This window comes from Cnephaeus nilssonii (assembly GCF_951640355.1).
Source record: "Cnephaeus nilssonii genome assembly, chromosome: 13".
Classification (NCBI taxonomy): Eukaryota; Metazoa; Chordata; class Mammalia; order Chiroptera; family Vespertilionidae; genus Cnephaeus; species Cnephaeus nilssonii.
Window position 1 is genome coordinate 80,273,816 of NC_137084.1, and position 23,131 is coordinate 80,296,946.

The 23,131-nt window shown below is 51.7% G+C and overlaps 3 protein-coding genes across 4 annotated transcripts in view; all 3 read right to left on the reverse strand.

Annotated features, from left to right (window-relative positions):
• BUD13 (BUD13 homolog) overlaps positions 1-2,358 on the reverse strand; it is a 36,168-nt gene extending 33,810 nt beyond the window's left edge. Inside the window, exons 1-2 of the mRNA XM_079787874.1 lie at positions 2,205-2,358; positions 52-145 (exon numbers count right to left, since the gene is read on the reverse strand). Coding sequence (XP_079644000.1) covers positions 52-145; positions 2,205-2,347 — 237 coding nt within the window. The 5' untranslated portion in view covers positions 2,348-2,358. The remainder of the gene's footprint in view (positions 1-51; positions 146-2,204) is intronic.
• A 2,349-nt stretch (positions 2,359-4,707) lies between these two features.
• ZPR1 (ZPR1 zinc finger) lies at positions 4,708-15,026 on the reverse strand. The gene is made up of 14 exons (XM_079788636.1): positions 14,828-15,026; positions 14,519-14,680; positions 14,060-14,150; positions 13,652-13,722; positions 12,918-13,004; positions 12,647-12,769; positions 12,273-12,320; positions 12,027-12,093; positions 11,578-11,648; positions 10,629-10,718; positions 10,083-10,193; positions 9,360-9,446; positions 7,236-7,301; positions 4,708-6,568 (listed from the first exon to the last, which is right to left on the reverse strand). The coding sequence occupies exons 1-14, from the start codon at positions 14,984-14,986 to the stop codon at positions 6,437-6,439; spliced, it is 1,365 nt and encodes a 454-aa protein (XP_079644762.1). The 5' UTR covers positions 14,987-15,026; the 3' UTR covers positions 4,708-6,436.
• Positions 15,027-20,041: 5,015 nt separating this feature from the next.
• On the reverse strand, positions 20,042-22,497 carry APOA5 (apolipoprotein A5). Of its 2 annotated transcripts, none has more exons than XM_079788638.1 (4): positions 22,464-22,497; positions 21,909-21,965; positions 21,715-21,826; positions 20,042-21,262 (listed from the first exon to the last, which is right to left on the reverse strand). In XM_079788638.1, the coding sequence occupies exons 2-4, from the start codon at positions 21,955-21,957 to the stop codon at positions 20,317-20,319; spliced, it is 1,107 nt and encodes a 368-aa protein (XP_079644764.1). In that variant the 5' UTR covers positions 21,958-21,965; positions 22,464-22,497; the 3' UTR covers positions 20,042-20,316. The 2 variants fall into 2 exon arrangements, with proteins under 2 accessions (XP_079644764.1, XP_079644763.1); XM_079788637.1 differs by lacking the exon at positions 22,464-22,497 and adding an exon at positions 22,305-22,436.
• Between the last annotated feature and the right edge of the window lie 634 nt (positions 22,498-23,131).

Consider the following 23,131-nt stretch of genomic DNA (forward strand, 5'->3'; position numbering starts at 1 on the left):
AGGTTGAAAGGCTTGAATTTCACAGTCCTTACAGCCTCAAAAGATACATACCACAGGCAAATCACCATCATCTTCCTCTTCCTCTTTTTCTGGTTTAGTGGTGGAGATAGATGTCCAGCTCACATCATCATCCACAATCCGCATTCTAAATGGGGTGGGGGGAGGGAGAGAATAAAAAAGGAGAAACATTCTTAGGTAACACCCTATGAACATTTATCCATTGGTTTTAGGATAAAGCTCAATATCCTACAAGGTCTACCACATCAGTTTTCACATACTCAGTTCCTTCCCTCTGCCTATCCCACTGTTCTCATTCTTTACTGGGAAACTCTTACTCATTCTGAAGAACTTACTATATAACTTCCTTTAGAATACCTTCCTAACTACTCTCCCAACTAAGAACCCGTTACACATTCCTGAAGTACTTTTATTGCACTTATCACAAAGGAAATAAATCAATTAGTTGCAAAATTAGTTTAAAGTCTGTATCCCATTAGACCAGTGGTCGGCAAACTCTTTAGTCAACAGAGCCAAATATCAACAGTACAACGATTGAAATTTCTTTTGAGAGACAAATTTTTAAAACTTAAACTTCTTCTAACGCCACTTCTTCAAAATAGACTCGCCCAGGCCGTGGTAGAGTCACACTCAAGGGGCCAAGAGCTGCATGTGGCTCGCGAGCCGCAGTTTGCCGACCACGGCATTAGACTATAAGCTCCATCAGGATAGGGACTGAGACTTTCTCATTCAGACTGGTATCCTCAACACCCTGCAGCAACTAGCATAAGAAGTATTCAGTAAGTATTTGTTACACAGATAAACTATGACGGACTGCAAATAACAATGACTGCCATGGTGTGAACAGTTATTATCTGAACAGCCAAGATCACTTTATACATCTCTAAGCACAACCACCACCATTTAATATAAGTGATATCATTTAGTATTACTCTCATTTCAAAGATAAGGAAACTAAGGCTTAGAGGGATTAAATATCCCCAAAGCCACACAGCCTGTAAAGTGGCACAGCTAGGACTCAAACTCTGATCAGTGTTGCTCCAAAGCTCAAGCTATTTTCACTACAAGGTACTGTTTCCAAAGAATCCACAGAAGTCAGAGAGCAGGAAGGAAGAAGGCAAGAATAAGGTGAAAGCCAAACCAGGAAGAAAATGGATCCGTCCTATGGACTTATTAGACTTTACAAGATATTTTAGTTTCCTAGTGTGAACTGGGTGGCCCAAAACAACAGAAATGCATTCCCTCACAGTTCTGGAGGCTGAGTCTGAAATCGCAAGGTATCTGCAAGGCAAAGCCCACTGGGCTCCAGGGGAGACTCTTTCCCCGACTCTTCCAACTTCCGGTAGCCCAGGCATACCTTGGCTCAGGGCAGCCAGTCTAATCTCAGCCTCCACCTTCACTTGGTCGTTTTCCCTCTAAGCCTGTTACTGTGTCCAACCTTCTCTCTCTTTTTTTATAATATACTTTTATTGATTTCAGAGAGGAAGAGGGAGAGAGAGAAAGAAACATCAATGATGAGAGAGAATCACTGATCGGCTGCCTCCTGGACGCCCCACACCGAGGATGGAGCGCAACCCCGGCATGTGCCCTGACTGGGAATCCAACCGTGACCTCCTGGTTCATAGGTCCACGCTCAACCACTGAGCCACAGGCCAGACTTCTCTCTTCCTAAAGGGACACCAGTTATATTGGAGTCAGCGCCCATCCTGATCCACTAAGGCTTCATTTCCTTCATGGTAGCAATGCAAAGCTGAAGAATTCATATACATCTAAAATGCCTAAAACAGCGCCTGGCACGTGACAAGAGCTATGTAAGTGCTGTTACTGTCAGCAGCAGCAGTATTCGGAGTAACGGGGGGAAGTGGGCACAGGTGGCCGCGGGACCACAGCGGCGGGACGGGAGAGCGCCGCCGGCAGGGCCTGAGCACCCAGCGCGGAGGCTTGGGCACAGCTCCCCCGTTTCTCCGGCACAGTGTGCACTCTCCACCCGAGACGACTGAAGGCTACAGAGGCGGGGAAAGAGGGGTGCAAGTCACAGTCCGGCTAGAACACAGGACCCAGGGGCGCGGGGGCGCGGTCCCGGCTCCGGCAGGCTCCCTGCGTCCCTCAGCTCGGCGGGGATCGAGGAAGAGCGGGCCGCGGAGCCGGGAGGAATTGGGGCGGCAGCCCCGCCAAGACCCACTCACCCCTTGCCGCCGGCACCGCCAGGCTTAGGCCGCTTTTTGCGACGCTTGAGAATGGACTCGGAACCGGCGTGGCCGCCGGCATCGCCCCGGGACAAGTAGCGCTTCAGGTACTCGGCCTTGGAGAGTGGGGCGGCTGCCGCCATGGCAGCGCGGGGCGGGGCGACGACTCGGCTCGGGGGTCAAAATCCGCGACGCAAAACGGACGCGCCGGAACCGGAAGTGGCGGGACGGCCGGGGACTGCGGAAGCAGCCGGGACGAGCTCTCGCGAGCTTCCAGGGATGGCGTGGCCCGCCGCCCGTCGGCATGCCGCGAAGGCGCAGCTATGGTCCTTCCGCAGTCCACCGTCTGCCCACTCGGCAGCCACACAGCAAGCGCGGTTGTAGCCGTGAGGCCATGGCCACGCGGCCCCCGCCCCAACAGAACGCAGTGGTTAAAGACAGGCTCCGAAGTTTCAGTGTATGAGTCTGGGTTCCGTAACTTCCTAGCTCCATGGCCTTGGGCAAGTTATTTAACAAACTGAGGACAATAATGGCACCTAACTCAACGATTGCGATGACTGTAAATGCTTAGAACAATGTCCGGCACATAGTATTGTTGGTTTTATTAATGTAAGTATGTTTAGGGAGAAGGAATCTGCTCCCAGGCTTCTGAGTACCATTCAAGAGAGGAAATCTGACAGGCTGGAGTGGCTCAGTGGCTGAGCATCCAGTCAATGATTCTCTCATCATTGATGTTTCTCTCTCTCCCTTTCCCTTCCTCTCTGAAATCAATTTTAAAAAATTTAAGAGGAAATCGGAATTGCAAACCAAATGTAATCACTAGAAGAATGTAGAGGCTTCTAAGCTGTGTAACTTGCCCATGTTGGAGGATAGCTCCTGGCTACCTCTCATACAGAACCTGGCCAGTGGGAGGGACCTGGATGTTTCCAGCGTAGCAAAAGGGGGTACGTGAGAGAGACTGAATTCCAATATTCAAGTTTTGGGGGGAGAGTTTTCTTCTTGTGGATTAAAAGCTTTACTTGAATTATCTCATTTAAACCTCACAATCCTCAGATAGTTTTATTAGTCTTATTTTACAGGTGAGAAAACTGAAGCTTGGAGAGGTTAAGGAATTTGCCCAACTTCACACCACCAGAACATGACCAACCCTTGCAAGCAGAAACTAGCAAAGTGGGGTGCAAGATGTAACCCAATGTTTCTGAAATAAATTTTCTTTTTATCTCCTAAGTTAAATTTCTGTCACTGTTTTAAAGTATATTAGTCAAGAAGGTATTGTTACACTTTATAAATACACATATCTTGGAATACAAGTTCAAATATAGGTTTGGAGATCTCTGCACTGGAGCATGAGCTTCTAACCACTTGCCTATACTGAGGCTCACAGCACAGGCCCAGAAAGGAAGGCAGGCTGTGGGAAGGGAACACTGGACCAACATAGGGCTTCATAGCTGGAGGGCCCCGACGGTACCCATAAGCAACCCTGCCTTGGATGCTAATCCCCTTTGGTGCGCCTCACACTGAACACACAGCCCTACTCCAGCGCACATTAGCAGCATAGTCCTCTCAGCCACATCAGCCCATTTCTATCATCAGTTACACTGCTTTGCACAAATTACCTAACCTCTCTGAGGCTGTTTCTTCATCTTTAAAATGGGGATTTTATTTATAGCTACTTTTTCCCAAAAAGGGTTTAAAGCAGAAAGTCACGTTAAAATTTTTATATGAGAAAATACATCTATTCTAAAAGCACTTTGCGTCCTGGCCCGTGTGCATAAGTGATTAGAACATAGGCCCGTGCACTGAAAGGTCACAGGTTCAATTCCTACTCAAGGACAGATTCAATCCCCAGCCCTGGTCGGGCACATGCAGGAGGCAGCCAATCAATGTGTCTTTTTAACATTGATCTCTCTCTCTCCCTGCATTCCTTCCACTCTAAAAAGTCAATGGAAAAAAATATCCTTGTGTGAGGATTAACAAAAAATAAATAAAAGCACTTCACAATTACTAACTCACTAATCCTCACAAAAACCCTACAAAGTAGCTGCTTTTATTATCCCCATTTAACAGACCAGGACACTGAGGCATTAGAGGCGGCACTAAAGGGCTTCCTTAATCCTGAGCAAACACACAGCCAGCACCGGCCCTTCTCCTCAGTTGAAAACACTTCCATTCTCCCATAAAGAGACATGGGCAAACATTTTTAAAAATAAGAATAAAGCCAAGTATTTGACCACACTGCCTAAATTTAAAGAATCATTCCCTGCAGTGTGCTACAACTGAGATGCCACAGGTGTACAAAGGACACATACTGACGTTACGAGTCTTACTGAACCCATTAACACTCTCTGCTAGCAACATCAATTGCCCTTCATATTTATTCCATGTTCATGTCATGACAGATGAACTTCCACATCTGTGTTCACAGCTCTATTGGCTAAATATGGCTATATTTGATATGCTTGAAATATGAAGTAGAAGTGCCCTCACAAACGAACTCTACCTTTCCCGTCTAATATAATCACAAAACTTAATCATGGTTGTGAAACTGAATCTACATGTTCTTGGGCTGGCAGTTTGTTCTCCTCCCCTGGCCTTTGAGCAGGACCCTTCCCATACCTGTTACCCATGCTACCTCCAGTCACCTAACAAGGCTCAAAACACGACGGAAAATTTGCAAGCATCTGCTGAGAATTATCGTGTAACAGATTTTATTAACCACATGCCATATGCCAGAGCAGGGGGGTAGGCCTCTCACCCCCATCGGACTGTATAGTGAGATTAGATGGAGCAGAGTGTGAAACTGAAGGCTGCCAAGCCTTGGCAGTCAGAGCAGGAGGTACCTTAGCTGGGTTATCTGTCTGGTACCTCCTCCTCAGTCAATCTTTCCTGGTTCAGAAACTTGGGTTATCATTCCCAATAACTGGTTGGAAGCGGCGAGAGTAGATCAGCAACACTACTAAGTCTCCTCCCTCTAAGGCAATTCTTCCGAGTTACTTTTGCAGCACAAAATGCTAAGGGTTGCCGTAGTATTTCAATCAACAGGTCCTTCTTGAACAACTACCTTGCAGCCAGCACTGTAGGAGTCATCAGTGGTTAATGCAGAACACAGAGCACTCGCTGGGGAGTCCAGGGCCCTGGGCCAGAGGGCCAAGTCACACAACCGGAAGCAGCCCTCCCTCTCTGGTTGAACCTGTTTCTCCATTTGTAATTAAGAGCAGGACTAGAGGCTCTCAAGTACCCCTAACTGGCCCAACATCTTCCCATCTCAGAGCTTTTGCATTTGCACTTTCATCTGCCTGGAAATCTCTTCTCCCAGCTACTCACATGGCTTACTCCCTTACCTCCTTCCCAGCTTTGCCTGAATGTGGGATTATTTCCTCCTTGTTAAGACCTTCCCTGGCTACTCTATTTAAAATACCTACCCCACCTTCTCTGACACTATCCATATCCCTTCTTTGCTTTTAGATCCCTCCATAAGACTAATCACCACGTGACATACTGTTTTACTTATCAGTTTATTACCAATCAGCCCCTTCCCCCAATGTCAATTTTCCCCACTAGACTTCAAGCTTCGTAAAAGCAGCGCTTTGTTTTGTTCACTGGTCAGTGTGTGCCTGGCACGAAGTGGGCACTCACACATCTGTGAAAGAATGAATGAAATGGCAGCTCCAATCTCCAAGTTACAGTGGCCACATTGGAGAGAATTTTCTTCAGGAGGTTGAGTCTACCAGCATATCAATTAAGGACAGTGAATTCCGGGCCAGTGCCGTTTGACAGCCATCATTTTAATGAGAACTTCTTCACCTATGCCGAACTCCCTCCCTCGGAAGACTCCCTTCGAGTGTAAAGTCAGTATTTTGTACACCCAAAGCCAACACCTAAACTCCAGCTGCAGCTGTCTCCCACCTTCCTCAACTTCAGAGTTCCAGCTCTAGAGGACAGCACGGTGTGGGCAGAGGGTGAAGCCTTGTGGGAAAAAGTGATAGTGACATTCCTCATAGTTCGCTTCCAGGTCTCTTCCCAAGCTGACTCACAACCTCCAAAATAAGGTCAAATACCCCAACAGGGGTGCACTTGCACCACACACTTTAAAAAGGGTGCCAGGGTCTTTGATTCAGACCTGGTGCCCTCCCCACAGGAGCAGGTGGGGATGTCACTCCTGCTTTTCCAATAGTAGTAAATAAGCCTGCGGTCTGAGCAGTATAGGAGGCTGGCTAGGAAACGGTCCACTGCTACCGTGGGGCCACGCCTGTCTCATAGCCCTCCGTCCTCATGTCATTGAGCCCTAAGTCTTCATTTTGGTCAAACGTGCGCTTATAATGTTCCACCTTCATCTCCGGATCATCTTCAGGTGCATACACATTCTGGAAGGCAAAGGATAGATCATCAGTGCCCAGGCCGCTTCTAATGCCCACTTTCTCAAGAACTCTCGAGTTTTTTACTCTAAGCACCACCAATTCCCCATGACTAGGCTCAACTAGCGGGAAACAACGGACCCCACATGGGCCAGGAGTGGGACTGACCAGCCCCAGGCAGAATTAGGGAACAGTCCACCTAAAATACTTTCTACCTGTACCTTCTTATGAAAAGTGCAATAAAAGTCTTAATCATGGAAGGACTTTAGAACAGTTTTGCCTGACCCATAATAACTGCTCAATAAATATTAATGTTATTGTCAATCAGCAGAATATCTCCCCAGTCAGTTTAACGCCTTTCAGTTTTCCTGTATTGGACAAGGGACCATTTCTCCTCACTCCACAGTCAGGTTTGCAGAATGAAAACACCATCACTGGACTTAGAGCGGGGACAAGAACTAGACTATAGGAAGGAGGAGCCTAGGAGTATCCTTTTTTCCCTCTTGACACACACTTACAACCCCTCCCACGTCCCCCCCCTTTCTCCCTTATGTTCTAAGTTCTTGATAAAGAGCAGTTCATTTAGAACCAAGTCTCAGTTTCTGGAGAGATGACACATGTTCAAGAAAAGTCAGAAAACATATCTCCATGAAATATAAGGGAAGGTCTACTGTACCTGCAAGTAGCTGTTTCCTGCTGGGTCATTCATAATAAAGTGGGCCTTCATTTTACCCTCCATGATCTAAAGAAAAGAGAATACAGTATGTAAATTTTACAAAGCCTGGAGAAGCTAAGTCTACCAGATGAGAATCAAGCCAATTTACATTGCAATATGCCCAAGTTTCATGAACCGGTGAAATGAGTACTTCTAAAAGTAGGGTGGAGATCTAAAATTAGAATTGTTTACCCAGCTGGTGTGGCTCAGTGGTTGAGTGTCGACCCATGAACTAGGAGATCAGGTTTGGATTCCCAGTTAGGACACATGCCCGGGTTGTGGGCTTGATCCCAAGTAGGGGGCATGCAGGAAGCAGCCGATCAATGATTCTCATCATTGATGTTTCTAACCCTCTCTCCCTCTCCTTCCTCTAAAATCGATTTTTTAAAAAGGATTAAAAAATGATAAATAAAATAAGAACTGTTTGATATTATTTAAGCAACAATTTTACATCCCCAATTTCATCTCCCACTCCAAACAGGCCAGCTTCTATCCCAGAAGACGGGAGGATTGCCCTTCCTCTATCCCAGCAGAAGACTGAAGGATTCTCTGAAGATACAACACACTGTAGACTGGGGCCATGGCCCAATTGAGGGTAGAGGGGAGGGAATCAGGCAGGAGATTAAATGAATGTACCCTATTGGAAACAGACATACAACACCCCAGCCCTCTTCCCAGAACACCTCAGACCAGGAAATGGAGCACCCCCGACGGGAACCTGACCAGCCTAAGAAGAAAGACCTAACTACTCTGGCTTTGGCGCTACCTCAACAAGAAGGCCAAGCTAAATCCCTTACAATGAGCCCAATGTCAGCAAACCCCGCCACTCAGGTGTGTTTTGTTGTTTTTTTTTAAATATATTTTATTGCTTTTTTACAGGGAGGAAGGGAGAGGGATAGAGAGTCAGAAACATCAATGAGAGAGAAACATCAATCAGCTGCCTCCTGCACACTCCCCACTGGGTATGTGCCCACAACCAAGGTACACGCCCTTGACCAGAACCGAACCCGGGACCCTTGAGTCTGCAGGCCGACGCTCTAAAACCGGTTAGGGCCACTCAGGTTTTTTATTCTTCTACTTTTAAATAGACAACCAATGATTATCAGACATCAAAGCCCCTTTCAAAAGACAATTACATGGAAAAAAAAAACAAACAAAGAACAACTTAGAGGAAATGGAAACAATGCAAGGAAAATAAAGTGCCAAAAAAAACAACAACAAAAAAAAAAACATTAAAATTCTCAAGAAGAAAAAAATGCTACATCCTTATACTATTTTCTAAAAAGGCAGAGGAAGAATATTCAAAGACCAAAAAAAGCTCTTGGAAAATAAAAATATGTTAGTGAAAATGAAACCTCAACTAAAAGGTTGGAAAATAACATTGAGGTAATCTCCTAAAGTAGAGCAAACACAAAGAAACTGAAAACTGGACAAAGGATAAGTATTTTACAGACGACCAGAAAGTCAGTCTAATATTCCAAAACACAGGGGTTTCAGAAGGAACAGAAAGGAAGCAATTCTCAATAGAATCATCTTAAAAAGCTTCCTAAAACTGAGCCACATGAGTTTCCAGATTCAAAGGACCTACCAAGTGCTTAGCACAGTGGTTGCAAATTGACCCCACACCAAAGCACATCCTGAAATTTCACATCACAGGGACAAAGAAGTACCACAAAACAGGTCACATCCAAAAGATCAGGAATCAAAATGCCTGAAGACTTCGAAATAGCCAAACTGGAACATGGAAGACATTAGTGCAATGTCTTTCAGATTCTGATGAAAAATTATTTCCATCCTAGAATTCTATTCCCAGCCATTAATCAATCTAGGGTGATTAAATTCTAGAATAAAGAAATTTTCAGAGATGTAAGGTCCCAGAAATCTCACTTCCCATGCATTTCCTCAGGAAACTAGTGGAGAAGATCCTCCAACAATATAAGGGCGGAAACCGAGAAAGACAATGACAGGGGACATCGGAAACCAGGAGAATCCCCAACATGCTGGTTAAATGTTTGAAAGGGTAGGCAACCTGTTGTTCACTGGAGCCCCAGGACCACAAGTACTGACCAGCCAGCGTCCTCTCACCTGGTCCAACTTCTGGCTGAACTCCTGCAGTTTGTCCATCTTGCCAGGATTGGAACTGTCACCCAGCGTGAAAGGGTTCTTGGTCACCTGCAATAAATGTCATCCACACTGCTGTATGCTGGCGCTGTATTACAGGTGTGACCATAAACCTGGTGGGGGTGGAAGTTAACCAACTTCTGGTGCAACTCCTGCAGCTTGTCCAGTCAGGGAAGCATGGTCTTCATTTATCCCATAACCACCTTTCTGATTATTCCTAAGAGCTTATGGATTAATCTGCCAAGGCGGCAACTGCCCACATGAAACAAACTATAAACATGTTCTTACAGTATGAGTGAGCCCTAGTCCTAATTTAACAAGAGATGCAAAGTATAATTTACAAAGACAAAGGCCTAAGGACTGAGAATTAAATGAAATGATTCATCAGGAGGACAAATATATGGGCTAAGTCAACAATGCATATGTATGTTGGTAAGTTTTAGATGCTGAAAGGACCCTCACCCCTCATTTTAGTGAAATGAAAGCCACACATATGTCTCAGAGTTAAGGCCCGGGAATTTCCACTCAGAATTTCCCATAAACTTATCTTCACAATCCAAAGTAAATTTAAGTCTCTTAAATCAGCTTTAAGGCAAAGAAACCCCATTATCAGCTCCAGAAACTAGGACACGTGAGGTCACCTAGCCCCTCCCCACAGCGGCACTGAAGTAGCCGTGCACTACTCACCAGGTCCCGGATGTCTTTCAGCAGCCCCTCCAGTGTGGTGAACTTGCCCCCAAAGATAGCCATTCCCAACTCAAATTCCAGTTCTGGGATTTCCACACTGCACGTCTCAGACTGTGAGATGAGAGGTCAGCTTAAGCTTTAAATCAGGAGCCACCAGAGAAAGCTAACCAGAGTCCTCCTGCCAAATTAATACCACCAGTGACAGTTTGGGGACAAAGTCAACTGTCCCCGTTTTCTGCCTTTCTAGTTAAAGCTGGACTCACTCCTATCCTATGTACTATAGGAATAGAACCAAACTAATAAAGGGACACTGAGTCACGGCTCCAAGCTACTAGGTATCCTGTCATCAGAGGCCAGAGACAAGAGCCTCACAGACACGCAGGCAAACAGCGGCCCGCTCATCAGAAAGAGCTTATGGGTCGCTTTCTGAGCCTCCACTCACAGAAGTAAGGAGGCACCACACAGTCCCAAGACATAATTTAAAAGACAATTTCCCCGAGACAAGTCCAGTGAGGAGGACAGTCACTTTCCCACGCAAGCTGTTACCTTGAGCAGGTCTCTGGTCATATCTGAGGCATCTGTGATATGGAGAGTGATCCTGGTGCCCAAGGGCTCTACTGCTCCTCCAGACTTCACCTGCAGATAACGGTAGTCAGCAACAGCAAGAAGGCCCGAGCCGAGCCTCGTGCCCAGCAGACCTCACAGGGTCGGCTTAGACCTCCAATCAGGCCCACTAATGGCGACCAAGCACAGAGTCTTCTAAACCAATAGTAGCAGCAGTCATCCAAATAAAAGACACCGAGAATGGACCAGGAGCAAAGTGCCCAGCACCTGCCAAAATGCACCCCAAGTTGCCAAGAAACTCTAATTTACCTTCAAAAAAAATGATTATTGGGATTTGAAAGAGACATTCAACTGCATCCAACATGTGAATCCCCTTTATAATATTCTGGTTTAAGAATTTAACAGCTTATGCCTGAATAGACTCAGGGAAAGGGAATTTACAGCCCTCTAAGGCAGCCCATTCTATTTTCACAAACTTAGAAAATATTGAGTCAAAATCTGCCTCCTTGTTCCTTAAAACCAAACTTTAAAATGTCTTAAACAAGCGTGCTAATGGGAGGCAACTGATCATTGTTTCTCTCACATCAATGTTTTGCTCTCTCTTCTTCCTCTTCCTCATCCTTCCTCTAAAATCAATGGAAGCATGTCCTTGGATGAGAAGAGAGAGGGATGGAGGTCTTAAATAAGTTATGATTAGGTAAACAGAGATAAACAAGTTATGATTAGGAAGATAAAAGATGAACAAGTTATGATTATCTCTTAACTTTTCTCCTCTAAGCCAATTCCCAGTTCCTTCAATGGCCCCTCACCCTACACTAAGCCTAAGAGAAAGACCCATCCCCCACTCCCCTCATCCCAAAGCAGATTTAAGAAGGGTGAAAGTTAGACAGGTCACCCTCAGGTTAGTCTTCCCAACCAATGGAGCCCTCACCTCATTGGTCCGATGACCACAGTACTCGCAGTTGGTAGCCATGATGATAACCTCCTTAAAGTGGGGGATTTCTGGAACTGGAGTTAAGGGAACCTGCTTCCACGAGCAAGACCACCCTCTGAGAACAAATCCAATCCCAAACACAATGGCTGGTCCCAGGATTACAGGAAATAGATCCCAAGAAGCAGCCCTAGTCCTCCAGAAGAGGGCAAGGTCACAACCCACGGTGACTCCTGTTCACAAATGTTGGCCCAGGCCACACGCAGGAGCCAAGACTACAGCCCAATTCTCTCTGTAAACCCAGAAGCCAAGGTGTGGCCTCATCACAGGCAACATCCTCATCACTCAGAATGTAACGTGTTTTCCTCGAAGGCAGTGGTCTCCAAGCTGAAGATAATCGTCACACCCGAGTCAGATGAGGAGCAACCCAACTGCCTGACGAAAGATACCAACTAGCTTCATGTTGGTCTGAGCTGGAGCATTGCATTCCGGGCAGTTTGTATTGAACTGCAGCACCTGGAACACAACATGGGGATGCGGGGGTGAGCCCTCCCTGGCAGGTGAGCCCGGGCAGGCTAACGCATTCAGTTGGTATGCGGTGGTCGCCTGTGTTGGTGGAGAGGAAGAGCCACTGAACAGCATCAGTCTCAGCCCACAACTCTGCTCCTTCCTCCACAGTAGCCAATGGGACTCACTTCATTTCTGAGATCTTCCTCTTGTGGCTTCTCTTCTGGTGCCTCTGCCTAAAGTAGCAGAGATGCAAATCACATGTTGCACGTGAATCTCAGCCTCCCAACACCCTGCCCTGGAGCGCGGGAAAATGCTGTGGCTTGCTTTTGTCAGCTGCCACCTCATGAGTTTAACAGAGAAGCTAGAAAGCAAAGCCCCAATCAAGGAAGAACAGAGCTTAAGAAAAGACCAAAGCTATTGCCATCCTTTATTGTAAAGTGTACCCTAAGCCCTTGACACGAGCTTGATGGGAAGCACAAACATGCTATGTGACAGGTACACAGGGCAGCAGCAGGGAGGTAAGGGAACCATCTCCTCTTCTGGCTTCTTCAGCTCTTACCTGGAGCCCCAGCATCTCCTCCTGCTGCGGAGTCCGGTTGTAATGTGTGATCACCAGGGCATCATCTTTCTGGGGAGCATGTGGGTTTTCCACGAAGCTGTTCCCTGAGGGGTCATCAATGATCTAACAGACGGGTGAAGAGTAATTATAAGCCGTGTACAATCCTCCACCTACCATCAGACCACTCAAGCACCAGAGTGGAAAAATCCCAGACAGTCTTAATGGTTTCTCCCCTCTTAAATCTAGGCACCTAGACACCCTCAATACTCACCAGGGTGAAAGGAGAGGCCACCTGCTTTAGCTCTTTCAGTTTGACAATGAACTCATCCAGTCTTTCAGCTACGGCTTCTTCATTTGCCTGACAGAAACCGAGAGTAAAAGTATCAGCCCTGGTGATAGACCTTATGCCCTCACTTCCTGTAGTGCCCGAGTCACTTCCGTCAGTAAATCATCGCCTTAGCGTGAGTGGTAACAGAGAGACTCAGACTTCACAATAAGATGTAGCACATAATTTGAAGTTTATGGGTGGTGCCAGATGAGCCTCATTTTCTCACTCATTCAACCATTTAAACCAGGCATTCGTGCCAGGTTAAATATCTGAGTCCCCTCATGGGGCTCCCCAGCTAGTTAGGAAGACAGATGACTAATATGTAATGATATCACTTGTGTCATAATAAATAGACAGTGGAACACACAGAAAGCATAGCTAAACGCAAGGGAGGACAGGCTCTTCAGAGGTAATGATACATAGTCTGTTGGCGGCGACAAGGCCTGAATATACATACACTGGCGAAGGGGAAGCGGAAAGAACAGAAGCGGAAAGAACAGTAAATGTTCTGTATGCAACATCCTGGCAGCTATAGCATTGCCATATGCTTCCCCTAAAAGTCCTCCAACGTTCCGTCAGACAGTTCACCTACGTGGAAAGCTGAACACTCTCCTCAGATGCATATACCAGTAAGTAATTATTCCTTGAGCTGCTGCAATGAGAATACCCCAGCTCACCCTTCGAGTGGGCTGATCCTGCTCCAGGCCAGAGATAGCACGGCTGATCAATCCTTCAACAGTGGTCAAAGCTGGCGAATAAGAACAAAGGACAAGGGAATCTAGGATCTGCTCTCAGGTGCCTGTAAGACCCGGGGCAATTCATGTGACCTCTTTGGGCCTTGAATTCATCTGTAAAATGAGGCTAGGAACAAAGTTCCGTTCAGCTCTAATAACAGTGATGACAAAACTCTGTAAGTAAACACTATCTCAAACTGTTTTATCTAAGTGTTCTGCTTATGTTAAGTCAATGAAGATCCCAATGATTACCAAACCCATACACAGCCACTAGACCTGGCCCGGGGTTTCACAAGAAAGTAAGATTCCAGCTAAGCATAAGCAGCCCAGATACCCTGATCTTGAACTTACCTCCCTTCTGGCTGAAGGCAGGAATTTCAAAATCTAACTCTGGAATCCTTGTGGTGGCAGAGTCCGTCTTCACTACTTCTCGGTTCATGTCCTGGTCAGAAAGAAGCAGGTGCAGGCCAGAGCTCAGCAGTGCCCCCCTCAGGGAAGGCCAGGCTGCCCTCCATCAGACCCCGGCCCAGCTGCTTCTTGCTCGCTCCTCAGGGGTCCAGCTAGCCCGCTGCCCACGTGGGGCGAGTTCCCTGCCTACCTCCTGCTCACGTGGTGCCTTCTCACCCAATGTACAAAGCACTTTCACAAGTCCCACCCGGTCAGCTGACAGCGCCAGCCCCACTTTGTAAGGAGAAAGTGAGGCGTGGACACGCAGGGTAAACACTGACTCGGGGCCCGCGGCCTGGCCGGAGCGCCGGCTCCCGCCCGCCCTGCGCTGGGCTCTGCGGGGCGGCCCGGGGCTGCTCTCACCTCCGCCGCCCTGACCGTCAGAGTGTAGCGCACCCCCTGGTCCTGGATCCTGCCCGCCGACTGGACCTCCGTGTTGCTCCAGCCGCAGTGCTCGCAGGCGAAGGAGCTGACGATCACTTCTCTGAAGAAGGGGATCGTGGTGAGCAGCAGGCGCGTCACGCCCTGGGGAAGCAGAAAGCCAAGGAAAGAACCAGTGAACCCCAGCTCCCCATCCAGTGACCCCGAGGGCGCCTCCCTCCGGGTCCCCAGCGCGGCCGTGCCCCAGGGCGCCCGCCCCGCCCCGGCGGCCCTCCCGCCCGCGCGGCTCACGTCGCGGTAGCAGTTCATGCACAGCGACTCGATCTCCGTGGGCTGCTGGCCCTCGTCCTCGGCGCTGAAGGGCCGGAACACCCGCGCCGGGGCCGAGGCGGGCGAGGGCGCGGCCGCAGCCCCCGGGGGCCCCGGCTCCACCGTCCCGCCGGCCGACATCGCCACCACACGCAGCAACGCCGCCCGCAGCTTCCGGCCTCCTCGCCTCCCGTGGCCCCGCCCCTTCCGGCGGCACTTCCGCGGCCGCCCCGCCCTTTCTTAGGGAGGTGGCAGACTCTGGGCCCACCCCCACCCCCCTTTTTTTTAGATTTTTAAATGCATTATTTTTTAGTCTCTATCCATATCCAGTAATTATTTTTTAATCCACTAATTATTAACACTTTTGCCACATTTGTCAACACACACACAATTATTATTATTACTAGAGGCCCAGTGCACAAAATTTGTGCGGGGTGCGGGGTGGGCCTCAGCCTGGCCTGCGACCTCTGGGGATATCCACTGGTTGTTCCCCCATTCAGTTGATTTGCATATTAGGGTTTTATTATGTAAGATTTTAAGAGTAAGTTGCGCCCTAGCTGGTTTGGCTCAATGCATAGAGCGTCAGCTGAAGGGTCCCAGGTTTGGGTCAAGGGCACATGCTCAGGTTGTGGGCTCCATCCCCAGTGTGGGGCCTGCAGGAAGCAACCAATCCATGATTCTCTCTCATCATTGACATTTCTCTCTCTCTCTCCCTCTCTAAAATCAATAAAAAATATATATTTTAAAAAGAGTAAATTGCAGATAATGATATCTATACCTTTGAATACTTCAGCATATATCCCCTACACACATGCTGGGAGAAAAAGAATCTTTTCTTACATATCCAAACTATGATTACCAAATACAGGATATTTAACATTGATACAGTACTATTATCTAACTAGAGGCCCGGTGCACGAAATTCGTGCACGGAGGGGGGTTGTCCCTCAGCCCAGCCTGTACCCTCTGCAATCTGGGACCGCTCAAGGGATGTCCGACTGCCCGTTTAGGCCCGATCCCTGGGATCGGGCCTAAACGGGCAGTCGGACATCCCTCTCACAATCCAGGACTGCTGGCTCCCAACTGCTTGCCTGCCTGCCTTCCTGATTGCCCCTAACCGCTTCTGCCTGCCAGCCTGATCACCCCCTAACCACTATGCTGCCAGCCTGTTTGCCCCCAACTTCCCTCCTCTGCCGGCCTGGTTACCCCTAACTGCCCTCTCCTGCAGGGTTGATCACCTCCAACTGCTCTCCCTTGCAGGCCTGGTCCTTCTCAACTGCCCTCCCTTGCAGGCCAGGTGCCTCCCAACTGCCCTCTCCTGCTGGCCATCTTGTGGTTGCCATCTTGTGTCCACATGGGGGCAGGATCTTTGACCACATGGGGGCAGCTATATTGTGTGTTGCAGTGATGATCAATCTGCATAGTACTCTTTTATTAGATAGGATGACATTTCTTTCTTTTTTTTTTTTTTATCCTCACCTGAGTATATGTTTCCATTGACTTTTAGAGAATGTGAAAGAGAAAGGGAAAGACAGAGAGAAACATCAAAGTGAGAGGAATACTTAGATTGCTTGCCTCCTTCCTGAGCCCTGACCTGGGCCCCAGCCAGGGAGGAGCCTGCAACTTAGGTACATGCCCTTGATCAGAATCTAACCTGGACTCTGCGGTTGGCAAACCTAGACATTATCCACTGAGCCAAACCGTGTAGGGCAGGTTATGACATTTCTTAGCCCTCCAGCAGCGGACCTTCATTTTTTTCTCCAGGAGTGTGGTGGAAAAGCCCTAGATCACTTTTTTGGATTCTTATACCCAAGTTACTAAGAATATTACCAGTGGCATACAGGGAGCTTAGCCAATGAGTGGTCAGAAAAGGTATTTCCTCTCTAGTTCACACCTATCTCCTGTGATCTCCGGCTCCACCCCTGCCAAGGCCTAAAGCCTCCAGCCCTGGGCAGGGACCCCCAGCTGGCTCTGATCGCCCTGCTCTACCCCTAGCCAAGGCCGCAAGCCTCTGTTTGAGGCTCAGGCCCTGGGCAGGGACCCCCAGCTGGTTCCAATTGCCCACAGACACCCACAGCTGGCTCTATCGCCCGGCTCCACCCACGGCCAAGGCTGCAAGCCTCTAGGCTTGGGCTCTGGGCAGGGACCCCCAGCTGGCTCCGATCGCCCACAGGGGACCCCAGCTTGCTCTGATTGCCAGGCTCCGCCCCAGCGGCCAAGGCCGCAAGCCTCTGGCAGAGGCTTGGGCTCTGGGCAGGGACCCCCAGCTGGCTCCGATCGCCAGGCTCCGATCACCAGGCTCCGCCCCAATGGCCAAGGCTGCAAGCCTCTGGCCAAGGCTTGGGCTCTGGGCAGGACCCCCAGCTGGCTCTGATCTCCCCACTCCGCCCCCATCCAATGCCGCAAGCCTCTGTTTGAGGCTCGGCCCCTGGGCAGGGACCCCCAGATGGCTCTATCCCCCGCTCCATCCAAGGCCAAGGCCTCAAGCTTCTGTTTGAGGCTTGGGCCCTGGTCAGGGACCCCCAGCTGGCTCCAATCACCGCAGGGAACCCCAGCTGGTTCCAGTGGCCCAGCTCCACCCCCAGCCAATGCCGCAAGCCTCTGGCTGAGGCTTGGGCCCTGGACAGGGACCCCCAGCTGGCTCTGATCACCTGTGGGGGACCCCTGCTGGCTCTGATATTCCCCTCTGATCTTCGGCTCCAATATCCCAGTTCCAACAACTGCTCTCGGAGGCTGCAGCCATCTTGGTTAGGTGTATTTGCATATTCCCTTTCTGATTGGCCGGTGGGCGTGGCTGGTGGGCGTGGCTTGTGAGTGTAGCAGAGTGATGATTTGCATATTACTGTTTTATAGATAGGATACTAGAGGCCCGTTGCACAAAATTGTGCACAGGTCCAGTCCCTCAGCCTGGCTGGAGATCAGGGCCAATCGGGGCAGGCTGGCCAGGGGGAGGGACCTCAGAGGTTAGCTATGAGAGTGCACTGACCACCAGGGGGTAGCTCCTGCATTGAGCATCTGCCCCCTGGTTGTCAGTGTACATCATAGCAACCGGTCGACCGGTCATTCAGCTGATTGGTCCTAATGGTCGCTTAGGCTTTTATATAGATAGATAGATACAATCTGTATTCAAATTCCAAGTCTTGTCCCTCTGATATTCTCCATGGCAGCTCTTTTTCCAATCCAGAATCTGATTCAGGACCAGGCATTGCCCCTAGTTCTCAGGTCTCTGGTTTCCTTCAACCTGGAAGTCCCTCAGCCTGTCTTTGTGTCTTATGACATTGGCATTTTTGAAGAGTACAGGTAATTTGGGTTTATCTGATGTATTTTCTTTTTAGTTTTTTAGTTTTTATTTATTTATTTTAAAAATAATTATTTATTGTTGAAAAGTATTACATATGTCACCCTTTCCCGCCCCCCCCCCCCCCCGCACTAACCCCCTCCAGCCAACCCCCACCCTCCACCCCAGGCCTTCACAAGAAGGAGAGGGAAGAGAAACATCAATGTGAGGATGTGGGAGTGAATATTGCTGGGCTGCCTCCTGCACGCCCACCAGGGATCCAGCCGGCAAAGGCAGCCTTTCAGTGCACCAACCTATGCCCAAGCCGCTGAGCCACCCTGGCCAGGCAACTCTGGGCCCTTAGAGAGCAGCACAGGGCTTCCCTGTTGCCAGGATCATATGACCCAAACTTCCATAGCCGGATTCAGGCTTTGCCTCTACCTCAGTTCAGGTGTCCCTTCCCCCGGGACGCCCTCCCAGAGCCAGGGCAGTGCTTTGTTCCTTCACTGTGTCTCCATCCACAGGGTTCTAACTATTGGCCCTAGAAGTTTGACCACAAGAGCCAGGCCTCTTGCCGACATCCTGGGCTTCCTTCGGTCCACGGTTGGGCCAGATGCTGCGGCTCTAGTCCCTCAGTCCCTCTCTCCCTTTCTGGTTTTTTCTCACTCCCTATTTCTGTCCTCATAAACACCTGCTCAAATTCCAGCCGCAAATGCACAACCCTCAGTTTTACTTCCACCCCTTCATCCCTACCACATCTGCCCCCTCGGACTTCCCCTCCCAGTTTCCTAACAACAAAAAGACCTTTTATCTGGAGGGAGGGGGGTAAACTTTCCTTTCCAGCACCTCCTCTCCCTGGGTACCGCTCTCCGTTCTGTGGCTAAATCCAGATGTCTGGGTAGAGATCTAGTCTGCGGGCATGATGCAGTCAGCTTCATGTGGGGTCTGTGTTAGGAGGAAGTGAGGAGGTGCAGGGCAGGCTGAGCTGGACAGAAAGGGTGCTGGAAGGGGTGTGCTTACCCTGCCCACTACCCCCCACTTCACCTACCCCCAGCTTCAGGGTTCTCAGAGGACCTATGACGAGCTTCATTGCCTCCAAGTGAATCTGCATGTGAGGACTGGGGGGTGTAAGAGTTTGGGGTTCCCAAGAAGAGGGTCAGTGTCATAAAAAGGGACCATTCAAAATCTGGAACAGCAGGAACGAAAGGGAGAGGCCACCTCAGGAGCCTGCAGGTGAGGCACACGGTCCTGTGGGAGCAGGCCCCCGAGCTGTGCAGATGCAGAGGGAGGTCGCTCACCCGCACCCACCCCCAGGCCAGCACAGCCAGGCCCAGGCCCCTGTGGCAGACTCGCACTGAAAGGGGGTTCCTGAGAAAGTACAGCAGGGGCCTGGAGTGGCTGACTGGTGTGATTTGGGGATAGTGGTGAGGGCACTGCTTTCAGACATGGCCCAAATGAGAGTCACACCAGGCAGACCAGCTTCCATTATAAGCATCTATTTCAATGGAGTCAGAAGTCTAGACTTCAGTCTGAGCGTCAGAGATGGGGAGGGCACCTCGTATACTCCCCAGAGGGCCTCGGAAGCCCCCACAGTTTGGAGGCTTGGTTGGCTGTTTAAATGCAGAGCTATGTAAGAAAATATGGGCCCTGCTCCCTCCCATTACAACTCCCACCACTTGTTCCCACCAGCATCAGAGCGCGCAGGGATCCACACACACAGTCACATTCTCCCCCTTTCTCCCTGCTCTCCCCCAACAGAAGCTGTCATAGCAGCCCCGGGGAAAGGAGCTGCTCTCGGGGACCAGTGGCAGACGTGGCCACCAGGGGGCCAGAGTGGTCCCAGCCAAGCCCGGGCCTGAAGAGACTAGGCTTCCAGCCATGGCTGTGGGCTTGCACTTAACCCCCCGCATAGAGCGCCTTTCTCCCTTCCCACTCCCGCCAGCACCGAATGGAGCAACTCGGGAGGATTCCCAAATGAGCACGGGAAGCCAGGTTCGCAAATCCTGGTGAGTGTAATGCATCCGGGTTGGGGACTCGCAGGAGGCTGGGTAGGCAAGGGACAACTGCCCTTCGGTGGCCTTACCCATCCTGCAGGGCCCTCCACCCTCTGCCCAGTAGGCCACTGTCAAGGACTGACCCATGCTTGGGGCTCCCCGAACAAGAAGCTGGGAAGTGGGCCCGGGCAAATAGGCCCTCAGGGCTCCCCTCCATGGCCGGGATCATGGTCACGAAGGCTGTAGTTTATGTCTTCCCACAGGTCGTCCAGACGGGCCTGCAGCCTGCTCCGGGCCTTGCCGCCATCCTCCGGGAGGAACTCGGGGGCGAAGGCGCTGTGGCTGGGCGGGGGCGGCGCCAGCTGCTGCTGGACCTCCTCCGTCTCCTGGTCAATGGCGCGGGTGAAGGCGGCGATCTGCAGGAAAGTGTCGTGGCGGAAAGCCTGCAGGCGCTGGCGCACCTCCTGGGACAGCGCCTGGGGGTCCGGGTGGGCCCCTTCCTCCGCGCCGCCCGCGCCGGCAAAGGCGCTGAGCTCTTCGTGCAGCTGGTCCAGGTTCTGTTGGATGCCCGCGTGCAGGGCCTTGGCCTTGAGCGTGAGCTTGTGCGAGAGCAGCTGCACGCAGCGGCTGAGGCGCGGGGGGCTGACCACGGCGTGCGGGGCCACGCTGCGGTGCAGCTCCTGCACGTGCTGCCCGATGCCGCTCAGCAGGCGCTCGGCGTACGGGTGGAACAGCTGCTTGACGCGGCCGGTGTGGTGCACCAGGCTGCTCTGCAGCTCCTGCAGCAGGTCCCGCGCCTCGGCCACGCCGCCCAGCAGCTGGGCCTGGGTACCCTCGCCGACCACGCGCAGCTGCTCCTGCAGCTCCTCCACGCGCAGGGCCACCTGCTCCATCAGGGCTCTGGTGTAGGGCTCCAAGCGCCGCCGCAGCCCCTCCAGGTTCCAGCCCAGGCGCTCGTGCGCCTCCGCCATGTAGGGCTCCAGGCGCGCGCTCACCTCCTTCAGCTCCTCCTGCAGCTGCCGCCGCAGGCCCTCGGGGTCGGGAGGGAGCCCGGGAGGGGCGCTCCCCTGCCCACTCAGAGGGCCCAGCTTCTCCAGGAGCTTATCCATGTTGTGGAGGTCTTGCTCAAGGCTGCCTTTCAGGCTCCTGGGGAAGAGGTCAGACATCAGGCGGCAGACTGCTGGCCCCATCCTCGGCTTTGCCCAGAGGCATCGCTCCCTGATCTAATGGGGAAACCAAGGGCGCTATCCTAGCCTCGAACCCGCCCCTCCTCGCACAGGCACTGCCCTGGCAGATCCAGACCGGCACCGCCCGCCCGAGGGGGCACAGAGGCTCCTGGACTCAGTCCTCTTACTCTGGGGACTCTCTCCCCTCCAGCTCCCACGCCTCAGGGGGCGAGGGGGCAACAGCTATAGCCAGCCGGAGCGGGGTGGGGGCGCCGGCCAGGGCGCGCAGCCAGGCAGGCCAGGAGGGGGCGGAGCTGGCAGCTGGCTTCCTCTGCTCCGGAGCAGGAGCCGACCGCGGGTGGAGGAATCAGAGGCAGTCGTCATCCCACGGCCTGTCTCCTCCCTTCCCCGCGCCCCTGCCCGGGCACTCACGCGGACTCCCGGGCCAGCTTCAGCTGCTGGGTCTGCTCCACCCTGCCCTTGTCCCCGCTGCTCTGCCCGGAGTCGTCCCAGAGGCCTTTCCGCGCGTGGGCGGTGGGAAACGCTGTGGAAAGGCTGGGGTGAGCGCGGGCCTCCTGCCAGACTCCACCTCACCTCCTCACCCCGCCTGCCAGGGGGAGACCCACCTGAGAGGAGCGCCAGCGCCCAGGCCAGGGCTGCAGCCACGCGGGCCATCGCCTGTCCTGAGAAGGAAGGCCGGGGAGGCCCGGTTACGGAGAGGAAGCAAAGACAGGGACATCTCCCAGGGGCCCTGCCCAGGTGTCCAGGCCCCGGGTCAGCCTGCCCCAAGTCTGTGAACACCTCCCTGGGGCAGAGGGAGCTCGGAGCTGTGAGCACTGTAGGGGGTGCGTGGGGACGGAGGCAGGTGAGTGTGGCTGGGAAGAGAAGGGTGTCTTTCCCTGGGGGAGGGAAAGAGCTCAAGGAGTGTGAGCTCAACTGCTTTGTCAAGGTCTCCCCTCCCCCGCCAGGCCCCAGGAGCCTTCCTAGGCAGGGCTGCCGCACCCTCACCCCCATCTTCCTACCTTCCGTGGATGCTGGGAGCAGAGGCCCGCCCAGGGCAAGAAGCAGCTCTGCCACGTGGTGCTCCAATGGTGCTCCCTCCCCTCCAGCTCTGCTGAGACCCTGCAGTCCTCCAGGGGCCTCTGTCCCCTGTCCCTCCGCCCTCCGCCCCAGCGGCTCACCTGCTCAGTTCTGGGCACAGAGAGCAGACATTCGGCTTTATACTCCAGGGCCTGGGCCTCTGGCAGCAATTCCTTTGAGTAAATATCACGTGGCAGTTCAAAGAAAGATGACCTCGGCGGCCTCCCAGTGCTCACCTCCTGCCCTCTCCTGGCACCCACAGGGTTAATGAGTGCCCCCACCTCAGGGCCTGTCCCAGTGGCCTAGGGCTTCTTGGAGTGGCCCACTCCTCACCCAGCTCACCCCAAACTCCATGACCTTCAACCTCCCCACTCACAGCTGGCTGGCCCAGCGATAGATACAAGCTTGTTTGTCTGCTGCAGCCCACTCTTACCCAACTGCCCGGAGGCACGGTGCCCAGCCAGACAGGGGCAGTGCCAGCTGCCAGCCTGACCCTAGCAGCCTTGGCAGCTGCCCTGCAGGCTCCTCGGCAGATGGGAGAGTCAGCACTCACAGGGCAAAGAGCCTCCCACCTCCCCTTCATGAAATAATCCTGGAACAGAGCGGGAGAAGAGGAGGTGGTGAGAGGCAGAACCTGGACCAGGGACTCTGGGCCCAAAGAATTGGAGCAACACTAGGCTTCTCCTCAGGGGACAGGCTGGCCTTCACCCACAGGGCCTCTGAGGCGGGGAGCCAGAAAGCCCAGGCCTTCCTCTGATGACCTGCCCAC

Excerpts from the sequence above, each read along its gene's own strand:
- ZPR1 (XM_079788636.1), bottom strand. The coding sequence starts at position 14,986 with ATGTCGGCCGGCGGGACGGTGGAGCCGGGGCCCCCGGGGGCTGCGGCC. Across the intron at positions 12,770-12,917 it reads TGGCCTCTCCTTTCACCCTG|ATCATTGATGACCCCTCAGG; the intron begins GTGAGTATTGAG and ends CCCGTCTGTTAG. Across the intron at positions 10,194-10,628 it reads TGACCAGAGACCTGCTCAAG|TCTGAGACGTGCAGTGTGGA; the intron begins GTAACAGCTTGC and ends CTCATCTCACAG.
- APOA5 (XM_079788638.1), bottom strand. The coding sequence starts at position 21,957 with ATGGCCCGCGTGGCTGCAGCCCTGGCCTGGGCGCTGGCGCTCCTCTCA. Across the intron at positions 21,827-21,908 it reads GGCGCTGGCGCTCCTCTCAG|CGTTTCCCACCGCCCACGCG; the intron begins GTGGGTCTCCCC and ends GCCTTTCCACAG. Across the intron at positions 21,263-21,714 it reads AAGCTGGCCCGGGAGTCCGC|GAGCCTGAAAGGCAGCCTTG; the intron begins GTGAGTGCCCGG and ends CCTCTTCCCCAG.